The sequence below is a fragment of the Caretta caretta genome, chromosome 1 (assembly GCF_965140235.1).
Source record: "Caretta caretta isolate rCarCar2 chromosome 1, rCarCar1.hap1, whole genome shotgun sequence".
In the NCBI taxonomy this organism is placed as follows: Eukaryota; Metazoa; Chordata; order Testudines; family Cheloniidae; genus Caretta; species Caretta caretta.
The window spans coordinates 261,031,266-261,055,699 of record NC_134206.1 but is presented as its reverse complement, the minus strand read 5'-3'; the positions used below and the strand labels follow the sequence as shown (position 1 = coordinate 261,055,699).

Sequence of the window (24,434 nt, the reverse complement as noted above, 5' to 3'; positions counted from 1 at the left end):
TGCACTTACCTTCAGAACGTCCCCGGCCCGGAAACTGAGTTCATCCTCTCCAGAAGCATTGAAATCAAATTTGGCAATGGCTTCCATACTGTGCCTTGGTGACAGGGCAAAGCTGGAAGAGATACAAATATGTCAATGTCTGGGAGGAGCTGGGACCTCGGAGTCTAGCTCATAGAAGGGCTTGTTATCTCCTCTTCCTCAGAACACTGTGAACTGTACATTGGTGCTGTGATCTCTTCTTACTCAGGGTACCAGGGGCATTAAGACCAGCCTGTTGGGTTAATCTGTAATAGTCCCTTGCTAGGGGCAGTTGGCCTGTATCCAGTGTTGTGATCTTTTGTTCAGGCCCACAAACCATTATTGGATTGAACGACGTTACCAGCTAGGAACGATCCCATTAACCGGCGTGGCTGATGAGCATCGGAATGAGACTCAAATTAGTGGTTCACTTTTCATCAAGAGGGCTCAAAACATACCAATGCAGAAGCTGTTTCCCACAGGCCATTGTCTCCACCCAATAATCTTATGATGAAAATGTGCACCCCATGCCCAAGCAGGCTGATAACAGGGATGACCTCAGTGTAGGTGATAACAGCATTGTTCTATTAGCTATTCCCTGTGATGTAAGTGACCCCCTCATCCAGCAGAAGGCACTCATCCTCCACAATGGCCTACTTATTATCCTTATGAGAGATACACACTATGGGCAAAAGGAGGATCTTACAATAAAAAAATTATTTTTTAGACTGTGAGCACCATGTTGAAGAATGAAAGAAAGACCTTCCTCTACAAAGGCTTTTTGGCATGGATAGCCTTGATTTCCAGTGAGGGGAAAAACTTGTGTGCATAAAGCTTGTACTCCCTGTATGGGAGGTGGCAGAAAACCAAATTGTAGTACTTACTGCTTAAGCCACATGAGTATGACATACGTGTCCAAAGAGTCCAGATTTCTGGAGCCTGAATTCACATCTTACATGTGTTTAGTGGCAGTGAAAGGTAACAAACCATCACCAACAGCCCTGCAAACCAAAGTCTTCCTTTTTGTAGCATGGGAAGTAGCGGTGCAAGCTTCACTCAATCAACACTTCTTGCTAACATAACTGAGATGTGTGCTGGAAGGACCATTTTTAGGATCAAAAGGAGTGCTCAGTTCCCATGGCTCACTGAATCTCTGACTTTTCTGCTGAGGCTGCCAATGGCAGAGTCGGAAGTGGCTCAATTAGTGTCAATTGCATTGGTGTTTTTTGTGATGTAGGTACATGTCGTTCCAGGAACCAGTGGGAGATGCTCCTGGAAGTACATTCACAAAGGCCACTAAACAGCTCTCATATGGGAATAACTTTCAGCACTTCTAACCCAGATTGGACTGCAATCAGTGACCTGGAAGTTAAAGGCTCCATAGCCCCTCTTCACTCCCCCAAGGCATCCAGTCTGTACAAGCAGGGAAGACTCTCCAACTTGCCTTACCTGAAAAGCTTTTATCCAGAGGACCACAGAAAGAAACTTCACCAACAGCCTCTCTAGAGAAACTTTGGTTTATTGAGCTGCCTTTCATAGCAGAATTGAGATTCAAGACCAAAAAGTGTTAGCTCCGAACAAGACCCAGAATTATGCAAGAAAAATGTCATGTTTAAAATTGATGGGCCACTAGAGATTGATTCTGAGAATTATCTTCTCTCATTCCCAAATATAAAAGGATCTGCACATGCTTTTCTCCAAGGTTTCTTTCAGCATTTTCTTTTTTGCTGCTTATTTGAGGTGAAATTGAATTCGTGTGACCGAACATGAGGCAGGCAGAATAGAGGAGTGACTGTCCACACGCAACTCTGCAAGTTCAATGGGATCCTGTCTTACAGACATCTGTCTTATTTAAGTCCTGGGAACTCCCACACAGATATACAAATGTAGTTCAGTCCTGACCTGCAGTATTTCCCTTGCCCCTCAGAGTGTTGCCAATGCACTTCAGTAGTGAACTGCACCATTTTAATGGTCTGCCAGTGTGCCTCAATTTTGGCCTGCAAATTCTCCCACCATTTCAATCCTGTTCACCTCCTTCTCTCTCCTTCCTGCCCTCCCCCTGATTTGTTGATGCACCTTAATTCTGACACCTTCTGGTATCCCAGTCCCAGGTCCTCACACGGATCTGCCATTGCACCTCAATGCTGAGCACCTCAGTGCTGAGCTACAATTGTCCCATGCTATTCTTGGGTCCCCAGTATAGCTCTGCTGATGCAACTCAGCCTTGACCTGCAGCATCCCTTGCTATTTTAGCCACTGGAGTTCCTTATCTTCAGCCTGTAATGTCACACAGCTTCATGTGGTGATGATGATTGTTATGTCACAAGGGGAGGATTAGGATTTCAAATGGGGGAGCAGGTTACCATTGTGTGAACTATAAAAACAAAGATTTTGTTTTCATGTAAACATCCCTTATTAATAATGATTATTTAGAATGATGGGGAGAGAACTAAAGAAAATGCCAGCAACCAAAGCAGAGTTACTTTAAAGTATGGCATGTTTCTCAGTGTTTTACCTTGAGGCACTGGGCTGCTCTATAAAGATCACAGAGGGCTGGGTGAATACATCCTCAAACTCCCAAGTGCAGAGCAATAATCTCAGTTTGAGACAACCAGTTAAAAACAACAACCTCTTTGAATACGAAGTCTTGCTTTGATTTTTGCCCTTTGGTGGAATTAGAGAGCTCAGTGATTCTTTCTGTGGGGAGGGAGTGCGTTCATTTAATTTTTCAACATCCAGGCAGTTACATGTGATATTTGACATCCTCCCCCTCAAAAGGAGCAGTGTTGGGGAAACAGTTAAAGGCTCATCTCTCACTTATTTTCAATTCCAACCTTGGGCAGTGACCGAGACACAGACACCTCTTCAAACAATCTAACAAATGGATTAAATGTATTTTTCCTTGCCAGAGGCTGGATTTAGGAGTGACTCAAATACCATAAAAAGAAAAGGAGTACTTGTGGCACCTTAGAGACTAACCAATTTTCCACAGTATGCATCCGATGAAGTGAGCTGTAGCTCACGAAAGCTTATGCTCAAATAAATTGGTTAGTCTCTAAGGTGCCACAAGTACTCCTTTTCCTTTAACAAATTTAAGGTGCCACAAGTCCTCCTTTTCTTTTTGTGAATACAGACTAACACGGCTGCTACTCTGAAACCTGTCAAATACCATACACAGTGTCAGCTAGGTTGATAAATCAGTACTGCAGTAATACGCCTTAAACACCTTCCCCACCAACTACTAAAGCACCACTGGTCAATAATCCTGTCTTTGAACCCCAGCCTAGCATTTTTCAGCACCTGAACTTCAAACCAGCCCTGCATCTCTGATCCTATTCCTCCCTTCTCTTGTATCTCCAATTTCCTTATACTGTTCAGGTCAGTGCTGGGCTTTTTATGAAAGCTTTCCCACTAGGTGCTCATTCTTCCTCTCTCTACATGTGTATGACTTCCATCAGCACTTGTGTGACAGAGAGATGTTTGATTTTTTGTCATCACTTACATTTCTCAGGCATCGTTTCTCCTAAGGATATCAGAGCACTTTATGGACTGTGAGCCAAATTCTGCCTTCAGTTACACAGCACAACTCCATTAGCTACAGTGTAACTGAAGGTAGAATTTAGTCCTGTATGTACTGTATTGGGTGAAAATCACCCAGGTACAGAGGGCAAGCTCAAGGTCTATGCATCACTTTAGTCCCACTAAGGCCTCTGACTGCTAGAAGCTGGGACAGGATGACAGGGGATGGATCACTTGATGATTGCCCTGTTCTGTTCATTCCCTTTGAAGCATCTGACATTGGCTGCTGTTAGAAGACAGGATACTGGTCTAGATGAACCATTGGTCTGACCCAGTGTGGCCATTCTTATGTTTGGTTAACCCCTATTTCAGGCATGAATGTGAATTAACTAGTGCTGTCTTGCTGCACAGAAATGAATTTTACTTTTAGCGATCACCCCCTGTGTCACTGAACTGCCGACGCATCTAGGCTAGAATGCAAGTGCCAGTCTGTGCTATCAATGCTACACCAGAGTCAAAGGAGGGGAAATGAAAAGTAACTTCACCATTTGAAACTACACAGGACATATTTTAGGTCAGTAGAATACTTAATTCCGTGAGTTGGAATTCAGCCAGGACACTGAGGTTAACACCTCCACATTTATGAAAAGCGACAAGGGCTATTTAATGACCACAAGTGATCAGGTGATAAATCTCATCTCATCTGAAATACAGCACTCCAATAACAGAACATCCCTCCTAACCCCTTGCTGGGGCGTTGGCTTTGTAGTAATGACTCAAGAGGAAGAACACCACCTACTAAGTCACCAACACCACTGTCTGCATCACTGGGGTTTTCTATGGCAGCCTTTCATTCATTTATTGTCCAAGCTCAACTTTGTTTTGCTTAGTGTAATAAGATCACAGCAAGGGAGCATGGCTGCAAGCAGGGTGCATATTCAACGACCTTAACAAGAGCTTGATTTTCAAGCCTGTATCTTACATAAATCAGACCCACAGCTTCAACCAGTGAGCTTTCCTCAATAGATGTGAAGTGGCACGTTCTGCTGTGCCTTTTTGGGTACTGCAGGTGTCAGAGTTTAAAGTCAGAGGGGCCATTAGATCATCTAGTCCAGTGATACTCAGACTGAGGCTCATGAGCCGCAAGTGGCTCTTTAATGTGTCTCCCGTGGCTCTTTGCAGCACACGATGTTACAATTACTAACCAGTCAAGGTGCTTTACTATGTTATTAACCAATTAAGTTATCAACTTGCACTAAGTTATTAACTTATTGGCTGTGAGAATAATTATATATAATGTTCATCTTTCTCTAGAATTAAGACTAAGACAGCTGTGATGGGAGTGTAATCCACAGGGGGAAAGGGTTAACATCTCAGGACAAGGGTGGCAAACCCTAGAAGGAAGCCCTACAGTGAAGGAATTTCTAGGCTATCAGAGAGGTGAGCTGCTTCCTGCCTCTTTCCAGGTTGGGGGTTTGCCACCACCGGCTCATTTTCATTTTTATTTCTGGCGTAGAAAGCCATTTTGTTTTATGGCTTGACAATAAAGACATCTCAAAGCAGGACATTTCCATGAAAATTTCCATATATACATATACACTAAATATTTCCCACCATACCATTTAAATATAAATTTTATATAGTAAATGAATCAATGAATTCACACTATTGTGGCTCTTTTGGGTAATGTTGATTGCTAATTTGGCTGCTGAACCACTAAGGTCTGAGTATCACTGATCTAGTCCTGTATATCACAGGCCACCAACACCACCCACACACTAAACCCAATAGCTAAAAAGAGAGCAAAATATTACAACCCATGGGACACTAGTCTATTATATACGACAGGCAGAGACAAAAAGTCTGAGGTGCACCAACATTCAAAGCAGGGAAATGATTAAGTGAGATATACCTTGATAATCCTGGCAAATGACCTGCACCCATATGCTGCAGTGGAAGGTGAAAATCCCCTAAATTCACTGCCAATCTGACCTGGGGGGAAATTCCTTCCCGGTCCCACAGATGGCAATCAGTTAAACCTTGAGCATGTGAGCAAGAACCAGCCAGCCAAGCAACTGAGAGGGAGGATGCGTGGTGACACCTCAGAACCCTGCCCCACCCTGCTTACATGTAGGTTTGATAGTGAGTAGGGATGGAGTCCAACATTCAACATCTGTACAGGAATGAGAGATGACATTGTATCTAAAGCACCTGAGTAGGGGGCAATTATCCAGAATGAGCGATGATATACACAGTCATTGTTGTCACCAGATAAACCACATCCAAGAGGCATTGGGAAATATTCTGTTCCAAAAATGCAAGCCTCTCACCAGTGCATTAATAGAACAGCTCCATTAACTGTCAGAAGTACTAGTACCTCCAGCCACTACAAGGCATGTTCGTTACAAATGGATAAACACACAAACGTATTAAATACAGCAGCGGACAGTGGTCATATATATGTTCACCAGCCGTTTCCCCTCATAATTTAAGGAATGGCTTCCCTAGATCATCTGGCAGAGGAATCTGATATGTATTGGAAAGCCCAGTGTTTTCCGTCCAGTGGGGGTGGAGGCAATACAAGTGCCTTCCATACCTAAAGGAGCAGCTCCTCTAGGTCAGGTCGCTGAGAAATGGTATACATATGTAGTAAGTAGGGGGCAGTGGTGAGTGCACGAATTCACACTGTACACACCAGTCTGTCCATCTCATACTGTGGAAGATTTCACCAATGGCCATTTCTATGCATCACCAATAGCTCAAGCCCCCTTTTGGGCTGGTTCCATATCTGCTCTCACCATATTCTCTGTTCTACGCTACATTAATTTTCCTGCCCTGTGAATGGCCTGAGAGATTGAGAGAATATGTTACAAAATTGAGTGAGCTGTTTGTTTACTGCTGTGGGACCTAATCGGTGCCCCATTGAGAGACCCGCTGTGAGCAGTCACTCACCCCGGCTGTCTGGCAATGTAAAAAAAATTGTCTGGCTTTCTGTTAGCCAGCCAAAACACTCCATGGAAATGTCCTGCTTTCAAATGTCTTTACTGTCTAGCCATAAAACAAAATGGCTTTCTACGCCATAAATAAAAATGAAAATGAGCTGGTGGTGGCAAACTCCCAACAAGGAGAGAAACAGGAAGCGGCTCTCCTCCCTGATTGCCTAGAGATTCCTTCACTGTAGGGCTCCCTTCTAGGGTTTGCCACCCTTGTCCTTAGATGTTAAACCTTTCCCCCTGTGGATTACACTCCCTAGTCTTAATTCTAGAGAGAGATGAACATTTAAAGGTCATGAAACTCTCCAGAGTTATAATTAAGGGTAACAACCTTTTTTGGAAGGGATATTAAGCTGCATTCTTCTGGGGCTTAGCTAATTTGTACAGTGCCTTGCACAATAGAGGTCCATGACTAGGGATCCCAGGCACTACCACAATGCAAATAAATAATAAATAAATAATAATAATGAACACCAGGATGAGACCTATTGTGCGGGACAGATTATCCCACATCTGCCTACTGTGGGGTTCTTACATCTTCCTCTGAAACGTCTGGTGCTGGCCACTGTCACAGACAAGATAGATGGATTATGGGTGTGAGCCATTCTGGAAAATCCTATGTTGAAAAACTATTATTCTGATACACTTGCATCTATTTGGGTGCTTATCTGAATGATCCAAACTAACTGAGTATGCAAAAGGGGGTTGGCAATCTCATAAAAACAGGCTTTATCACAACATTTTCATCATCTCTTGCTTCTGGATGGGACTGCAATGTCAGGTGAAGAAGCTTTTTCATGGCATTTCAGCAGTTGCACTTTCTAGCCAGGAAGCACAGGAGCAATCACAAAAATGAAAGATTTTTTTTTTTACTGTCAAAGAAATTAAGACCTTTTCCAAATGCCAAATGGTTTTATCTGATGTTCTGGGAAAGGTTAATTGATTTGGTTCGGTTCCGGTTTTGTGTGCTTTTAAACTAAACTGGGTCACCCCCATCCTTAATTAGCTAGCCTCAGGGAAGCAACACTGTCAAGAAATAGAGGAGGAGGGTAAGTGGATGGAAGCTTGGAAATGAGGAGAATTCTCAGTTGTCATGTACTGTAGTGAATAATAATTCATCAGCAGTGGATGCTGGAACATCAAGTTGCAAATCCACATACAGCTGAAAGATATGAATGGGAGCTGTCCAGCTTCTCCTGATCTCCCATCTATTCCTGTCCCATGATCAGATGTGTTCCATACATGGCAGTTCATCCTCTCTCGCAAATTCCCTTTCCAAGGATGGCTGGCTAGGCTGTCTGCAGTGACAAGTCATTAACGGACAGTTATTTTTGCAGTCGGGGAGCAAGTGCACAGAGCAGGTGATGTTATTCAAACTTCTCTGAAGAGCTCCACCAATACACTTCAGCCCAGATCTGTGGCACCTCCTGCTATTTAGGTTCTTTCTGCCCTGAAAACCCTGCCCCTCATTCTTCACCTGCAAGCACTCCTGCCTGGTCAAGTCCTAGGATTCTCAAACAGCTCAGTCAATGCACCATGATCCTTAAGTACAAACATCCCCTGCTATTCTAGTCCTGACCTGTCACCATCACACTCATAACCCACATTCAGTTTGGCTGATACGACAAAGGCCTTGTCTATGCAAAACTTTGTTGCTGGTATAAACTATGCTATTTAGGGGCGTGGCATCCCTCCCCATACAGGAACAAGCTATAACTGTATAAGCACCTTTATATCAGTATAACTGCATCCACAGTGGGGGGAGGGTGCTGGGGTGGGGGTTCTAGAACGGTAACTATACCAGTATAACTATGGTACAACTTTTGTATGTAGACAAGGCCTTAATCCTGAACTGCAGAGCAATTTGCTATCCCAGTTGTGTGGCCCCTCCCCACTCCTCTGTTAATCCACCTCAAAATATATCATCTGCCATTCCAATTGAAGAGCATGTTGGTATGTTGGAGGGATTTTTGTTTTACAATAAAATGTTGCTATGTTCCTCTGCTTTCATTTTTAAATGCAAGTAGAGGAACATATTTCAAACCATTGACAAACATCACAAGATGAAATATTTTCTCTCCATCCCGCTGATCCTGCCAAGTTCCTCTTCTACGTTTCCCTTCCCCTCACAGCAGATGACTGAGTTATGAGTGTTTCACTAGCAGCTTTATCCATGCTAATCAGTTATGTCCTCCTCCTGCATTCGTAAGGTGATTGCACTGAACCATGCGCGTGACACCACAGCTTAGCACCTTGGAAGCAATTGTGAGATCACAAAAACTGAACTGTGGCAAAACTGAGTGGGGATCAGCTGAGGAGGAGGCAGCAACTGACTACAATGGAGAATGGGATGTTTGGGCCCTTTTCTGCCTAATCCTTTAGGTCCCAACCATCCTTCTATATTTCTCTTAGCTTCACTGAACTGCTTCAGTGCTGCCTAATAGTCCAGACACAAGCCAGCGTGTTGCACCAGCTGCCTAATGCTTTGAACACACCTAGGCAAACCAGGCCTGCTGTGCCAGGTAATTCTCTACATAAATGATGAGTGAAATACACCCACCATGCCACCAAATCTTCCAGCTCTGTCCTAATATTTAGCTGACTACAATGCAACATCAATGCCAGACAGGTCAGCTTGGCGCAGCACTGGGATCTGTGGCTTCTGGAGTATGAGTTCTGCTCAGAAATCCTGATGATTTTTCACAGGTTCATACTCTACATTCAAGCAAGACTGATTAAAAAACAAACCCTCATCTTTAGCTGGTATAGCTCTGTTGAAGTCTATGGGCTATGCTGAGTTATACCAGCTGAAGATCTGGCCCTGTGGTTTTAAAATACTCTTTCATTTACTGCTCAAAATGTGAAAAATATCTGCAGCAGATGGGTGGAAGGGGAGAGGGAGGTGATGCTGCTGACAAGGAAGGAAGCCCCCCCTTCTAAAGTCCCAGAGCCTGGTGCAAAAGGTGCCCCGTGCTTGCAATGAAAGATAAACATGACACTCGTACCAATGACAGACTCACATATCCAAGCAATGATGATGATAGTTGATCCTGTCACTGCCGTATTCCCAGATATCCATTTGAACTGCAGATAAGCTAAGCGGGGGCGGCCTGGCCACCAGGCCAAAATCAAAATGTGCTGCACGGGCGGCTGATTTTCCTCCCTAGCTGTTGCTGGAGAGAGACAGAGTGAGAGACAGTCTTCTTTGGTGCTCTGAACCCAAGCCCAGTGCACGCAAGCACACATTCCATTCCAGGGTTGAAATGATCCCTGATGATCCCTGATTCATTAGACTTTGTTGAGCCTCCAGCTGAAGCAAGGGAAGGGTGAGGTCTCCCTCCTTTTCTGCTCCCCCCACCCTGCTTCGCCCCTTTAATCATGATAAATATATTTTAACTCGCTTGATTAAGTAGCCAGACAATGCACCCCTAATCTGCCGTGATCAGGGCTCTGGAATTGCAACGGCGAACATGCTGTCTCTCTATCAGACAGAGCAATAAGGGGCTGCTAATGCAGCCCCCATTAACAACTTCGTACAGAATGAATTTTCCCTGACTGCTCCTGAAGAGCAGGCACTTGAGGAATGCTGTGTGATATGAATATATTCTGACTGATCTCTTTCTGGAAAATTGACAAGCTTCCCCCACTAACCCCCCACATAAATACATAAAGTATGAAAAATGTAGCCACTTCATTGTCTCTAAAGGTTTTTTGATCTCATCGTAACTTATCTAGTTAACTGCCTCTCAATTCTTCTCGTGGCTCTTTGTAAGTTTTAGTATGGACTGGTATGTATTTTAATGCAAGTCAGTGTTAGCTGAATATTAATCACGTGCTTTGGTGCGTGAATGTGCACGCATTTGTACTTGTGCTCTGCACACATGTAAATCTGCTTTTGTATGTATGGTGTTTGCACTTATACAGTTTGCAGTTAGGCCACGAGTGTGGAAATAACTGCATATATGTCTGAGTACATATGGATATGTGTAAGGAAATACTGTGTAAGTGCATGAATGCACGTCTGAGTTTGCTTTTGTATGTATACATGTCATGCATATGTGGATTTGCATACATGTGTATATACTCTAAGGGCCACAGCCTCTGCTCTGACTGATCAGTGGCACAAGACTGAAATCCAGGGGATGAAAGGTGTCATCTTTGCACTCTGTAGATGAGTGATGGGCAACCTGCGGCCCACGGGCCACACACAGCCTGTCAGGCCAATCCGCTGGCAGGCCACCAGACAGTTTGATTACATTTACACGGCCGCCTGCAGCTCCTAGTGGCCACGGTTTGCCGTTCCTGGCCAGTGGAAGCTGTGGGAAGCAGCGGCCAGTACGTCCCTGGGGAGCTGTGGGCGAGAGCTGGGAGCCACTAGGGGCTGTGGGCAGCCGTGTAAATGTAAACAAACTGTCTGGAGGCCTGCCAGTGGATTACCCTAACAGGTCATGTGCGGCCCGCTGGCAGCAGGTTGCCCACCACTGCTGTAGATCCTGGGGCTAATTAGCACAAATCCAGTCTCCAGTGTACATGTGAGCCCAATGTACATTTAGACCAGCCCCAGGGCTGCTCTAAAACACAGCTGCTCCAAATGGCCATTCTGGCAAGCAGTGACCAGGTGAACATAGAAGCATTCTTCCTATGCTCCTTATATCAGAGGCTGGGATGGAGGGTGTCAAAGGTGATGCTACACCTCACAAGGATTCCCCAACCCAGAGAAAATCCTTCAGGGGCCAGAAGCACTAGCATTAGAGCTTCTTTGTGCTGCTGGCATGGTGCAAAGCAGCCAGAGTAGGACTCAGGATCTGACCATATGGGCCAGATTTTCAAAAGATTTCAAGCACCTATAATTGGGTCCAGATTTTAAAAAGAGCTCAGCTCCTATTTAGGCACTTAAATATGGAACAAATTTTCAAAAGTGTTCAATACCCAGTAGTTGCCATTGTGACACCTGTGGATAGATAAAGAGCTCAGCACCCAGCATGCTATACTCTTCTGAAAATATAGCCACTTATTCTGGTGCTAACTGAGAACTGCTAATTTTGAAAATTCTGGCCTATATGTCTGTACCTGCATATGCACTGTATGTGTGCATGGATGGTATCCTTACTGTGTCTGTGTCTCTATTTTATAACCAATAATAATATCTGTAATTAGGTATGCTAAAATAAGGATAATCATATTTTATGTTTTCAGAGCATAAGTTGATCTCCATGAGGGTCAGGAAATAATTCTCGTCACCATCTACAACTGACTGGGTACAAAATACAATGCTGGGCATTATAAATCAATTGTCTGATCTGGTAAGACAAATTTTGTATTCTGTATTTCTACTGCAGCATGATATATAGGAATGCATGACTATGACATGTCTGAACAATATGGCATGAAAATCTGCTAATATAGACAGGCACATGTAACTGCATTTCAAGTCAGTTACTGCATGTGCTTCGCCATGCCAGCAGACACAATTTTGTGTAAAATGGGAAGCAGAATGATATCAGTAAGGTAACTGCTATTTTCCTTACTTTTGCATAAGATTCAGTTTGGCAACACAGACAACTGTGAAAAACCTGTAACTCTGCAACTAAAATTACAGTCTGTGGCAGCAGATATAATTTTGCACAAAAGTGGAAGCACAGTTAACACAATAAGGAAGTGTAGCATTTCTTTATCCTTTTAACTGTAGGTCTATTTCTGCACTAAATTGCCTCTGACTGTACAAGCTGTGGTTTATTATTGCATAGCTCTCTCTTTTTCTTTCACCTTTTTTCCTTATAGTTCATCCTTTCTTCTTTAATCTTTAACATAACAGTTAAAATAAGATTAAATACCACAACCTAAGTCAATACAAAGTTAAGTATGAGAATTTAGCACAAGTATAGGAAATCCCATAATTAAGGTTCATAATAGCAATGTTAACTTGGCAACATTGTACATACAAGGCCAATTTCTGCTCTCAGTGACATTTGTTCTGAGACCTGAATTTGATCCACTCTGTATACAAAGAAGCACACTGAACTGCAAAAACAGCAACTAAAATGGCTACTATAGATGCGTGCCAAGAATTAATGTTTCTGTCGGAACCTTAATTTATGAACGTTCTGACTTTTGTATTTACACTCTCAACCTCAGTGTTACATTTACACTGCTTTTTGTCTTTAATATACGCTGACGGCTTGATTCTCATTTAAGAATAGGCTCCGTTAGAATGCCAGAGTGGTGTAACAGGGCCGTATGTTGAAATTAGAATCAAGCCCTGTGAGAGTGCTTTTGCATGTGCGAATGCTTGTGCAGGGTTTTTAAAGTAATTAAGTACAATAATGGATTTTTTAAAATTAAAGGTGCAGCTCCAAGAAGGAATTAAGTTTATTTTCGACCAGAAGGTAAACGTGGATACTGTCTTGTTACTATTCTTGTGATTTGTCCACACACAGAAATTACATCAATTTAACTAAAAGCATGGCAATGATTTAGGGCTTGTCTACACTTGAAATTTAATTTGGATTAAGGGAGGGTGTGAATTTAAAGATCAATAAGAGTGTTCACATGTGGAGTTAGTTTTGAACAGCTATTCTGGAATCATTCCATGTATGGATAAATCCTTAAGCCAGGTCAACTTCTGAATAGAGACAGGCCTTGGAGATTCCATGATTCTCATTCCCACAGCATGAGCAGTGATGTTGCAACCATCACAGCAGCCAGTTTAGCTGAAGCCTTGTCTGCAACCCCTGCATAATATACAGATATAATTGCTAATTTACCCTATCTGTGAGAAAATGATCATTTGCTGCTCTGTACCAGGGAACCACAAGGTCTCCAACCCTATTTAATAGAATGCATGTGGCAAAAGAGGGAACTCTGCTTAAAGGGTGTGAATGAGTCATTTGACATTTCAGGTTGACTGAAGTCATTCCGCTACATTTATTTCTAATCTTGATGTGCTACCACATTTGCACGTTAAACAGAACGGGAAGAAAAAGATTGACATTATCTGTTACAGAATATGTATGCAAGACACATAGGAGATACCAACTAAGGCATGACTTGATGCATGTATGAGAATGGGAGCTTGCAAGGGCATCTGTTTGTGTGAGAGTACCAGTACGTGACTTTGATGTTGCCTCTGGGTGTGTGAACAACTGTTCTGTTATGCATGTATGTCTGAGCATGAGTGTGCATCTGTGAATTTGCTTATAAATGAACTTCACACGTAATTATGAGCCAAAGTGCTGCGTACATGAATAGGAGAGTAGGGGTGCTCCGAGTGTGCATTAGTGTGAGGTGTGCTGTGTGTTGCCCGTATAAGCACAGGTCTGAGAGTTTGCATATGAATTGGCCTGTGACATGGAGGACAGTGGATGTGTGTGTGTATGTATTACCATGAACAGGATTACAGGCATTATGGCCTGATCCTCAAAGGTGTTTAGGCATCTAACTCCCATTGAAATCTGGAGCCAACTGAACATTCAATGGGAATCTATTTAAAGACAGCTGAGGAAAGGATAAAGGCCAATATTTTCAAATCTGACCTAAGTTTAGGCTCCTAAATTCATATTTAGATTCCTAAAACAAAGTGGCTTGAGTTCCTGAGGTGCTGATCCCCTGCAGCTCACACTGATGTCCACTGGAGCCGTGGGCATTCAGCACCTTTGAAAATCAAGTCACTTTTAATCAGGGGCCTAAATATGGGTTTAGGAACCTAACTTTAGGCCCCCAGGTTTGAAATTCTGGCCAAAAAATTGAATGAGTACCAATTTAAAAAAGTAATCAATAAAGTGGAGATGAAGACTTTGTTGAAATACTGCATAGGAAATAATTTCAAAGGGTGGAGGAGGTGAGTGGAAAAGATACTTATTTGAGTCTAATCAAGGATATGTCACAAGAAGAGAAGGAAAATATTATTGGGAAGAATAACTCATCAGTGGAAGTCCATGGACTCGTTCTCCAAGAGATTAGATCACAAACAGATCGGGCAGGGCAGGGATGGTGAGGATTGGGCAGAGCACTGGCATCCTGCCTCAGGCTAGAAACAGCCACATCAATTTTTGCACAGAGCTTAGAATGTGTTTGTGCCTGCAGCAACAGTTGCAGGGACACCGCAATAGACTTGAAACGTGCTCTGTGGGCAAAGGACACTGTCAAGATAGACATTATTGTTATTTTAAAAATCTCTTGGTAACTGATATCATTTCACGTTGTTAAGACTTAAATATCGTTAAAAGTCTTAGTGTTTTTTTCACCAATCCTGCAGTTTATTTAATCTGCATTTCATTAAGCTAGCTCAGTGAACTCAGCCTGGTCGTTTCTACTCTGGGTATAATCATTTTTGCTCAATGCTGCTGTTTGGGTTCACAGCGCTGCAGGGGGGTATTTAAATCCAAAAATAAAATGGTTTTAATTGAAATTAAAATATACATTCATGCCATTCCTTCTGATATTAAGTTTCATAACCTCCACTTTCCCCACATCTAAACATTGGGCTTAATTTAAGATGACTGCATCCTATTAAATAAAACTGGTAAAAGGGCACATGAAGTTCAGGTTCAGGAAGTCTAAAAACTATATTCTTTTATTTATTTGGGTGGCAGCAAGAAACATTAATTCATTGTTAATGCAGACCAGCAAACAAGACTATGCTTGTATTGGCTTTGTACCACAGATAAAGTGGAATAAGATGTAAATCCAATTCCAGTAGGTTATCACAGTTAGAGAAACACACAGCCATATTAATAAGTCCAACAGGCACATAAAGGCCTTAAAGCAGTGGGAACTCTGCATTTCTATCATGCTGGCGATTAAACCAGTGGAGTCTCCCCAGAGGGGAACACCACACAGCCACGTGCACCTTGCATGAGAACGCACAGGCAACACTTAGGGGGCAAAAATGGGTATGTTGGGGGGAAAATGACCAATGGAGCCACCCATAGAATAAATCCACAAGGACAAAGAACCGCGTCTGCTACTTTACCACATAGTCAGCAATAGCCTGATGTGACCCAGCTGTATGCATGCCCTGAGCGTTATTTCCTTTATGGGGTAAGGTTTCTGCCCCCCGCCCTGCTCCCTCAGTTATACGAGCAAAACCCATTTACTCAGTCTTTGTCCACATGTTCACCAATGGGTATGTGTGACCTTAATTCTAGTGCCTTGTGCATATGAATTGCAATATAGTTAGGTGATCATACACTAGTTCTCAAATAATAAAACAAAATATCATACATTTTTTCTATCACTTATGCATAGCATCTTCTGCTACTCTGTAGTGCTCTGTGTTTGACAGAGTCCCCTCTGAACAACCCTCCCAAACAAAAACATTAAAACAAAGCAAATCATGAAACTAACAGGACATTTGCAGTCCACCACACTGTTAATTCTACTTTTGTGGTCTATCCCTATCCCCTTCCGGTTTTTATCTTGTCTATTTAGACTGCAAGCTCTTTGGGACAGGGATTGTCCACTACTCTATGGGGCTAGTTCAACGGAGCTATGATAATTTACAACAACTGAGGATTTGCCCCCGTGCTTGCTCAGTGCCGAGCACAATGGGACTCCATTCTTGATCAGTCCATAGGCACTGCTGTAATAAAAATAATAAATTTAAAACAAAAAAATTCCCTGAAAGTCATTTATATACAAGATGTGCAATAAATGCGGCAAGTGTTCTTTTCAGTGTGCACCTTATGAGATGCACTTTACAAGGCTGTAAAACACTGTATGAAGTTATATTGTATTATTTGAGAACTAGCCTTCAGTGACACAATTACATGCTATTATACAGCATATGAACAAGAGGCTAAAGTTTTGGTTACTATTTCCTGACGTTTGAATGCTTAACACTCTTTTCATATATATGAATTTCTTACGGGTTTTTGAAAGAAAAAAGGAAAATCCAGCATGGGAAACTATTTGACTAGACACCACCAGGTGGCCCTGTCTCATTTACTTTACAAAGTCTGCAGGAAGGAGCCTCCGGAGCTGCAAACTTTAGAAGCAGAGCAGCCTGTACCTTTCAAGATGCATCGCAAATATGGTAAGGTCTCTGCAGCAGGATAGCTGCAAGGGACTCTCTGAAGAAGAGCTCTGTGTAAGCTCAAAAGTTTGTCTCTTTCACCAACAGAAGTTGGTCCAATAAAAGATATTACCTCACCTACCTTGTCTCGCTAATATCATGGGACCAACACAGCTACAGCAACACCGCAAACAAGTGGCTCTCTGAACAGACTAGCAGTGAGTCTTAGAAATGCTGCCTGGGTGAAATTCACTCTTCTACAGTGAACGAGCACAAGGGCCATGGGCCATTTAAGTGACATTTCAGTGACAAAATAGGGTTTAGTGGTACTTCAGTGGCAAATAGAACTTATGTTGGTTCCTGACACCGGAGTGAATTTCATCCAAAGGCAATACATCTAAAAACATCTACAGTATTGCACTTCTGCAATCTAGAAGGAAAAAAACCCAGACCTACTCTTACTGTACACTAGTCTCAATTCTCCTCTTTTCTAATGCCATTTCTTCCACACTGTCCTAATTTATCTGCCACAAGATATGGAAAGGTGCAATGGTCAATTTCAATAGCATGTATAACATGCTGTAAGTGATTATCTCGCAGGCATTTTTTTAAAATCTGAAGCTATTTCAAATTAGTTTTTATAAACAAAGGTAACAATCTGTGCAGCATATATCAAAGCCAAAAGCTCCAAAAGCAGTCACTGACTTTGGGTACCATATTTCTGAGTTGTTCCACCTGAGACAACTTGGACTTTGCTCAAGTGTTGAGCGCCACCCTTCCAGATGGTCAGTGGGAGCTGCAGGTACTCAGCCCTTCTGAAAATCAGCCCAAGGTGTTTAAGGCTGGTCACCAAAATGTGAGATACCCCAAATTAGTGGTCAATTTTGAAAATGTGGGCTCAGCTGTTGTTTATACTGAGTCAGAAAACATCCTTGTAAAAATCCCCTTGTGTCCCAAAGCTAAAGAAACAATTTAAAATAAAAATGCAGAGGCATTTGAGTGGGTGGATTATAACAATAATGAATAAAATAATAATAATATTAGAAAAATCACCTTTCATCCTGACAGACCCCAAAGCATTTTTACAAATGATGGATTAAATTCAGGCCCTACATATTTTTGTGGCACCGATGGGCTGCAAACTTAGGCAGCATTTGTGTGGACATTTTTCCTGTCATGGACTAGTACCCTCCTGATACCTATTATGCAAGATTATTCCTGCTAAAAGTAATCTGACCAAGATGTAGGGCAGCTGAGACAGACAGCATACATGCTACAACATGTTGGCCATGTCCCCTGACCACTACCTCCACCTCAAAACACCCTCTCTGAGGCTGCAAGTGACTGACAGAGAATTAGTTGCACCCTGCATTGGAACCTCTTTTCCCATCTGTGCTCATATCGTTCTACCTGGGGTGGAACACAGCAGCTCTTTGGCAGCACACAGCAGTATAAGAGCAGAAGTAACAAATGCCTCTATCAAACTAAAATGTTAGATACTCAGAATGTAATTATTTAAATTGAAATCTGGCCATGAAAATCGATTAACACTTTAATTCTTATGTACAGGGCTAAGGGATATTTGATAATCATAGGTGACCTTCAGTTCTATCCCTCATTTGAAAGAAAGATGTTTGGGGACTCAGTCCAGTAGTGACTTGGAGGAAAATGTGCCAGTTACACAAAGTCATTAACACCATTTCCTGAAGTGCTGGGGTTTCCTTGGATGTTTCCTCATTCAAGGACTGACCAGATCCTACCTAATGAATTCACAATGTACCTAAAAGAGCTAAAACTTTGGTTACCACCATGGTACCTCGCCAAATGTCCCCATAAGTCTTCGGAAAGTGCATAAAACTATAAAAGCTCTTCACCAGAGTGTGGAGACACAGGGAATCCTCCAGCTCAAAATGGCTTCCCTAGTCATTATTATTAGGCTTGGCAGAATTTGATTTTTATTGTAATTTTGACAATTTAAATATCCCCCCTCCCCATTTTTGTCTATTTTTATTTTTATGGTTGTGCGAGGTAGAGGTTGGGGTTAGGGCAGTGCTGATAGCAGGGCTGCAAGGGGCTCATTGTGCGGCCGAGAGGCCCAAGACACTGTGGCACAAGGTGCGGGGGAGACACATCTATACAGCCATAAGAGAATGAAACCAGGTTTTCAGTTTGGAGTTTAGGCATTATGATAATTTCCTCTCATCAGATAACATTTCTTAGACTTAACCTTCACAGGTCAATGCCCTCATAATTTGGCCATTCTTAACAAACCTGTTCCTCAGAAGTTAACTGCCTCTAGTTAGACAGTAGTTAAATGGTGCACAGCATGGGCCTCTACTCTGCAGAATAATTTTAAAAAAGTTTACCCCCTCCCAAAAAAATCAGACTCTTTCAAAATCATTCTCTCTATCTCTCTCATTTATTTTTAACATCCTCTAGAAACAGTGTTTACAGTGACTCTACTTCAGAGACAAGGAGCTGGGCTAGAGCCATGGCAAAAACATGCATCCCCCTCCCAGCTACCCATCTGCAGTAATGAGAACACAAGCAATAGCTGTACCAGAACAGATATCGGTCCATCTAGCCCAGTAACCCATCTCCAACAGTGACCAAAGTCAGAAATATTTGAATAAGGCATCAAACACTGGAATGTTCCTCTAGCTATATCATAGGGGATCAGTTTATGCCCTGAATTATGAGGGGAACAGCCCTTGTGATTTTTAGCCTAGCTACCGTCACTGCAGATTCTATCTGTATTTGTATGTATGTCTAATACATTTTTTAAAAAATATTTGAAATGAAAGTACTAATATAAAATGTAAAATAAGGCAGTATTGTCTAGTGGTTAAAGAACAAGATCAGGAGTCCAGGCACTGCATTCTGTTCCCAGCCTGGCTACCGATTTGCTGTGTGTCCTTAGACAAGCCACTTCACTGCTATGTGCCTCAGTTTCCTCATCTGTCAAAGGGGGGTATTAATATTTACCCACCTTTGTAAAGCATTTGGAGATTTTAGGATAAAAAGCATACACAGTGAGTACAAAGTGTTATTATAATATAGCCTCCACTGGGACTAAGGGGTAACGGTAATGGAAACGCACATTTACTAGAACTGATGAAAAATTAAGTTGGATGAGCAAAGTCTCCTTTCTGTAGCTGTCAAGTGTGCTGCAAAATTAAAGATTCTGAAATAAATCATGGGATTTGTGGGACTGCATATAAATTGCTTGGACTGTGTCTGCGGCCATGCACGGTCCTCCTGTCAGGCAAATGATGATGATTATACGCTATATACCATTTTAATCAGCTGAAAGTGGGCTGCCAAGTTAGGTTTCTTTTAAACCAAGGCCTGGAGAGAAGGAAAAATGGGAGAGGAGGACAGTAGTCTTAACACAGTTAAAAAAAATCCCAAATATCTGGAAGGATCAAGAGTAGCTAATACGACTATGTGAATGGCAACACATTTGGCACTGTTTGGGTTACTGTGGCTAACTTCCAGTGATTATGTACATCAGAGATGTAATATGAGGGTAGATAGGGGAAATCAATGTTTGGATGTGAATCACACACATCTAAACCGGCAGAAAAATTCAAGGATAGGGGCATTATCCAGGAAAGAAATGGGAAGAAGGGATGGAGAATTATTTTCATTCTGCCCAGAAATAACAACTGAGTCAGAAGATACTGCCTCCAGCTAAAAGTGTAACAAAACTAGAGAGAAGCAATAAAACAGCAAGACATACAACTGAGATGAGCAGCTGAGGCACTGGATACTGGGAGATATTCAAAACTTTGAATTGGCAGAGTGAGGGACAATTTTTATCTTGCATAGGAACTTCCCTCAAACGGAATCATTTTAAGGAGTAGAGAGCATCTAGATAAAATACTATTAGATTTAGAGGGGCTATAGTCCACCTAGCCTTCCCGTCCAAATCTTTCCTGTTCTGCTACTTACACAAATGATAGTAACACATAGTTGTAAGGAGGCTTGTTGTAGCTGTGTTGGTGCCAGGGTATTAGGGAGACAAGGTGGGTGAGGTAATATCTTTTATTGGACCAACTTCTGTTGGTGAGAGACGAACTTTCAAGCTTACACAGACCTGAAGAAGAACAAGAGAAGTTGGTCCAATCAAAGGTATTACCTTACCCACCTTGTCTCTCTAGTAACACACAGTGGCTAGCACTATGACACAAGAGCTCTGTTCTGTACCCACAAACCTACCTAAATTCCCTTACCTGGTGTGATTGCTGAGGCTGGATTTTAGAAACGCAAATTAAAGTCAGTGTAAATGAAAACCTCAGGTCTGTGTTAGAGGGCCAGGGATGAGCTTTGCTTCCCTGGACCTACATTCTAATAATAAGGAACGTGCTTTCCCCACACCTAGACCCTGATCCGTTTCATCTGTACCCCACACCATTCATTTATCAGCAACCTGGCCAATAGGGAAACGTTCTTTTCCAGACAAATGTAAATAACAAAATTGTTCCCACTGTTGGTGCTAAAAGACAGTTGGAATTTTTTAAAATTAATTTTTCTTCTGATGACAGATGCTGGATTAAAGTTTGGAGGCTGAAGTCCTCCAGCTGTTCCCAGAATAGGCAAGCCACATGGGCAAGGCAGCGTGAACTTTCTCCTCATACACTACCATCACCATGTGCCTCAACCCTGTCCTGAAGGGACAGTGTCTCTTAATAAATACAGTATGTAGCAATTACAGCACTTTGAATCTCCAAAATGCTTTACAAATATTAACTAATGAATCAGGAGTGAGAATTTGGGGTGAATTTTAATGGCTCATTCACGCCTTGGCTTCTTTGCTGAGGTGGCCCTTGCTGTCAATGATGATGGCGGTTCTGTGATGTACGGTTTGGGGTCTCCCAGCTCATGTCACATAGGATACTACAAAGCATGGATGTTCTATTTGTGGGGGCAGTTCAGACAATAGTGCCAAAACTCTGGCTGCAGGGGGCATCTAGCTCATGGGGGACCTATCCCACCCGGGATGCTCCAGTGTGGTGTTTTGTAGAGAATAGTTGCTTTGTGCTGACTGAGAGCTCTATCAAGATAACTTTAAGCCCCTGGGGAATCTGGATGTTTTCCCTTTTATCACAGCCCTGACTGAAAGACAGTGCAGGTTTTTTTCCCCTTCTGATTTAAAGGAAATCTCCTGCCCTTATTCTTCCAACACTCTCAACAAATACACACACCAGTTCTGGACACGTTCACATCCCTCCCCAAACTGGCAGGGTTAGAAGTTTGATGCAAGCGTGGCAGACGCACAAACAAACAATCTTGGGCCTTGCCGCTGGGGTGTCAGTTGTATAATGTTGCAAAGGGCCCCAGACTCACCTGAACTGGCACCGTCTGTTGTTAAAGAACTGAAAGCAAATGTTGCAATAGTCACATACCTTTCAGAGTAGGGAAGGCTGAGAAAGAGTCTTTGCTTTGCTTCTGGTTGTTATAATTCCACACTTGCAGAATCTAAGATGAAATAAAATGATATTGAACAGCCTGCATTTCATAACAACACAGCCAGCTGGTTCTTGTCTTCAGATTAAGCGCTTACCCAAAGGTAGATGCTTCTGGAGCCATTCAAACCTTTCACCCTGTGCACCCTCCTCTCTTCACCATGAAGTTCAGCCAATCAGGCAGTCATCTGCAAACCACAAACCACGCAGGAACTTGCAGACATGACAGCTCACAGCCCGGGGCGTGGAGCTTAGTTAGTTTAGTATGGGTTTTGTTTTTTCACTGCCTGGGTTAAACCTATATCATAGGAGTTTTAGTGAATGCTACTGCAGTTCTGTGCTTTGGTTGCATTTGATGCATTCTCCTGTGCACCCCAAGATCTATTTATTGCTTTGGGTTTGAATTTAGGACTGACAGGTCCCAAGTCTCCTTTTTGAACCAGGTGGGGCTATTAAAATTTAGCCTGATCGCCTCTCATTCAAGTCAACAACATGGCAAATGGGATAGCCACAGTGTCACTAGCATTCTAATCTGTGGGTATGTCTACCACCAAAACTCCCCCTTCAAGTTGATATCGTCCATCATGTGCATGTATGTGTGAATGTGCATATGTCTCCGTTAAGAGAGAGTGAGAGAACTCATAGGTAGCGCTGAGGTGGGGGAGCACACCACAGTGAGAGGGGTGGGTGGGTGGAAAAGAAGCAGCACTATAGACCAAGAGATTTTAGCAACCTGTGAAATGAGTGTGACTTGGGATGTGTGTTTTGGCTGCATGCAAGGGGGTGCAAAGCTCTCATTTCCCGTAAGTGGCGGTCTAGTTGGGAAAACGTGTTAATTCATTTATCAATACATCAGTTCAGACACTCGGGGGAGGGGTTATTGCGTTAACTTGGAGAGGTTATTGCATTAACTAGATGACCTCCTGAGGTCCCTTCCAACCCTGATATTCTATGATTCTACAATCTGGATGAGGGGATTGAGATCTGGAGGAGGCAGCACTAGTGACTATCCAAGGTTGGTGCTACGGCCTCCCCGCAACTTTGAATTTCACCTTTGTTTAGACTGTGAAATGTTTATGGATTAAAAAAAAAGTATAAAAATAAAACCATAAAAAAGGCAGGGGAGAGCTTTCCTGTTGTATTAGGGAGGCCTGAAAATCTATTGATTGCTGAAATTAAGGCGCAGAGCCTAGCAGAAGTTGAAGGTGTGTCAGTCAAATGCTCACCTCCCCACCCCACCATTACAAAATGTGGCAGAGCAGTCCCTGCTCCTTTCAGCAGGTTTCCCAGGGCTGGTAAGGCAGAGGAATAGCTAGAATTCTGATTGGATGTGACGAAGGGGTGGGGCTTGGAAGGTGATTGACAGCCGCTTTGAATGCAAGATGAGGGAAGAACAGTGGGTACGAGCATTCTGATTGGAAGAGGACAGGGAGAGGCGGGCCTTTGCAGCTGATTGATGGCAGTTTGAATTTTAAGTGGGAAAACGATGCCTACCGGTCGCTACTGCTAAGTTTTCCTCAGGTAATGAGGGTGGGGTGCAAGCCCAGCAATGTGAAGCCTTTGCCTGGGCCTGTATGTGCACATGAACCCTGGTGCCCTCAGCCACTTAACCCCACTCGTTAATGAGAGCGGGGCGGGGTCTCTCCCTGTTTAAAGTTTGTCTTGCCCCTGCTGGGGCATCTCCAGGGCTAGAGAGAGTCATGTGCTGTGTCCTGTTTTTACCTGCAGTCGTGTGTCTGGGGGAGGCGGGGGCATCCCCTGTTCAGGAGCCCCCCGTGGCTGCCCTCTCCTAGATGTCGCCTGCCTTCACAGCCACCCTCTCAGTGAGCCACATTGCTGGGAGCAGCCACTGACTGCAGAGAACTGGCAGGTCTAGCCTTACGCTCCCCTGGGAGTGGGGCTGGATTTAGGATTGTGAGGAGCTGCCCCCCACCCCAGGGGTTGTTTCTGGAGTGGGGAGCGCACCTCAATCCCTCCCTTCTGGTTCCACAACTCTCCTACTGCACAAGGCCTGGCACAGCTCCAGCTGAGCGGTCATCTGTAGTAACACCCATCTGCCTGCAAGTGGGGGTTGTTCTGTCAACCATGGGCTCCCTTAAATGGCAGGTTTAATGGATCCAAAGCCAGCTCTCGCTGAACTTCCATGCAAGACACCTGCTGATGTGTCTGGAAACCATCATTATTACAGGCAGGTATGGAACCTAGATAAGAATGTAGAAACGGCCATACTGGGTCAGACCAAAGGTCCATCTAGGCCAGTATCCTGTCTTCCCACAATGGTCAATGCCAGGTGCTCCAGAGAGAATGAACAGAACAGGTAATTATCAGGTGATCCATCCCTGTCTCCCATTCTCAGCTTCTGGCAAACAGAGGCTAAGGACACCATACCTGCCCATTCTGGCTAATAGCCATTGATGGACCTAC

General features: G+C 43.2%; 2 protein-coding genes across 6 annotated transcripts in view; one reads left to right on the top strand and one right to left on the bottom strand.

Annotated features, from left to right (window-relative positions):
* The window catches only part of GRAP2 (GRB2 related adaptor protein 2), a 63,370-nt gene that overhangs the window by 20,580 nt on the left and 18,356 nt on the right, over window positions 1–24,434 (bottom strand). For 2 of the 4 annotated variants that reach the window (XM_075124189.1, XM_075124190.1), the window contains exons 2-3: window positions 21,951–22,023; window positions 10–112 (exon numbers count right to left, since the gene is read on the bottom strand). In XM_075124189.1, coding sequence (XP_074980290.1) covers window positions 10–87 — 78 coding nt within the window. In that variant the 5' untranslated portion in view covers window positions 88–112; window positions 21,951–22,023. The other 2 variants (XM_048834656.2, XM_048834667.2) reach the window with 2 other exon arrangements.
* Window positions 11,730–24,434, top strand: part of ENTHD1 (ENTH domain containing 1) — a 99,510-nt gene continuing 86,805 nt past the window's right edge. Inside the window, exon 1 of one of the 2 annotated variants that reach the window (XR_012666374.1) lies at window positions 11,730–11,833. Coding sequence is in view for 1 of the 2 variants with exons in the window: in XM_048834638.2 (XP_048690595.2) it covers window positions 24,110–24,202 (93 nt within the window). In the remaining variant the exon portion in view is untranslated. Of the gene's footprint in view, window positions 11,834–24,109; window positions 24,203–24,434 lie in introns of those variants that run through there. The other variant, XM_048834638.2, reaches the window with a different exon arrangement.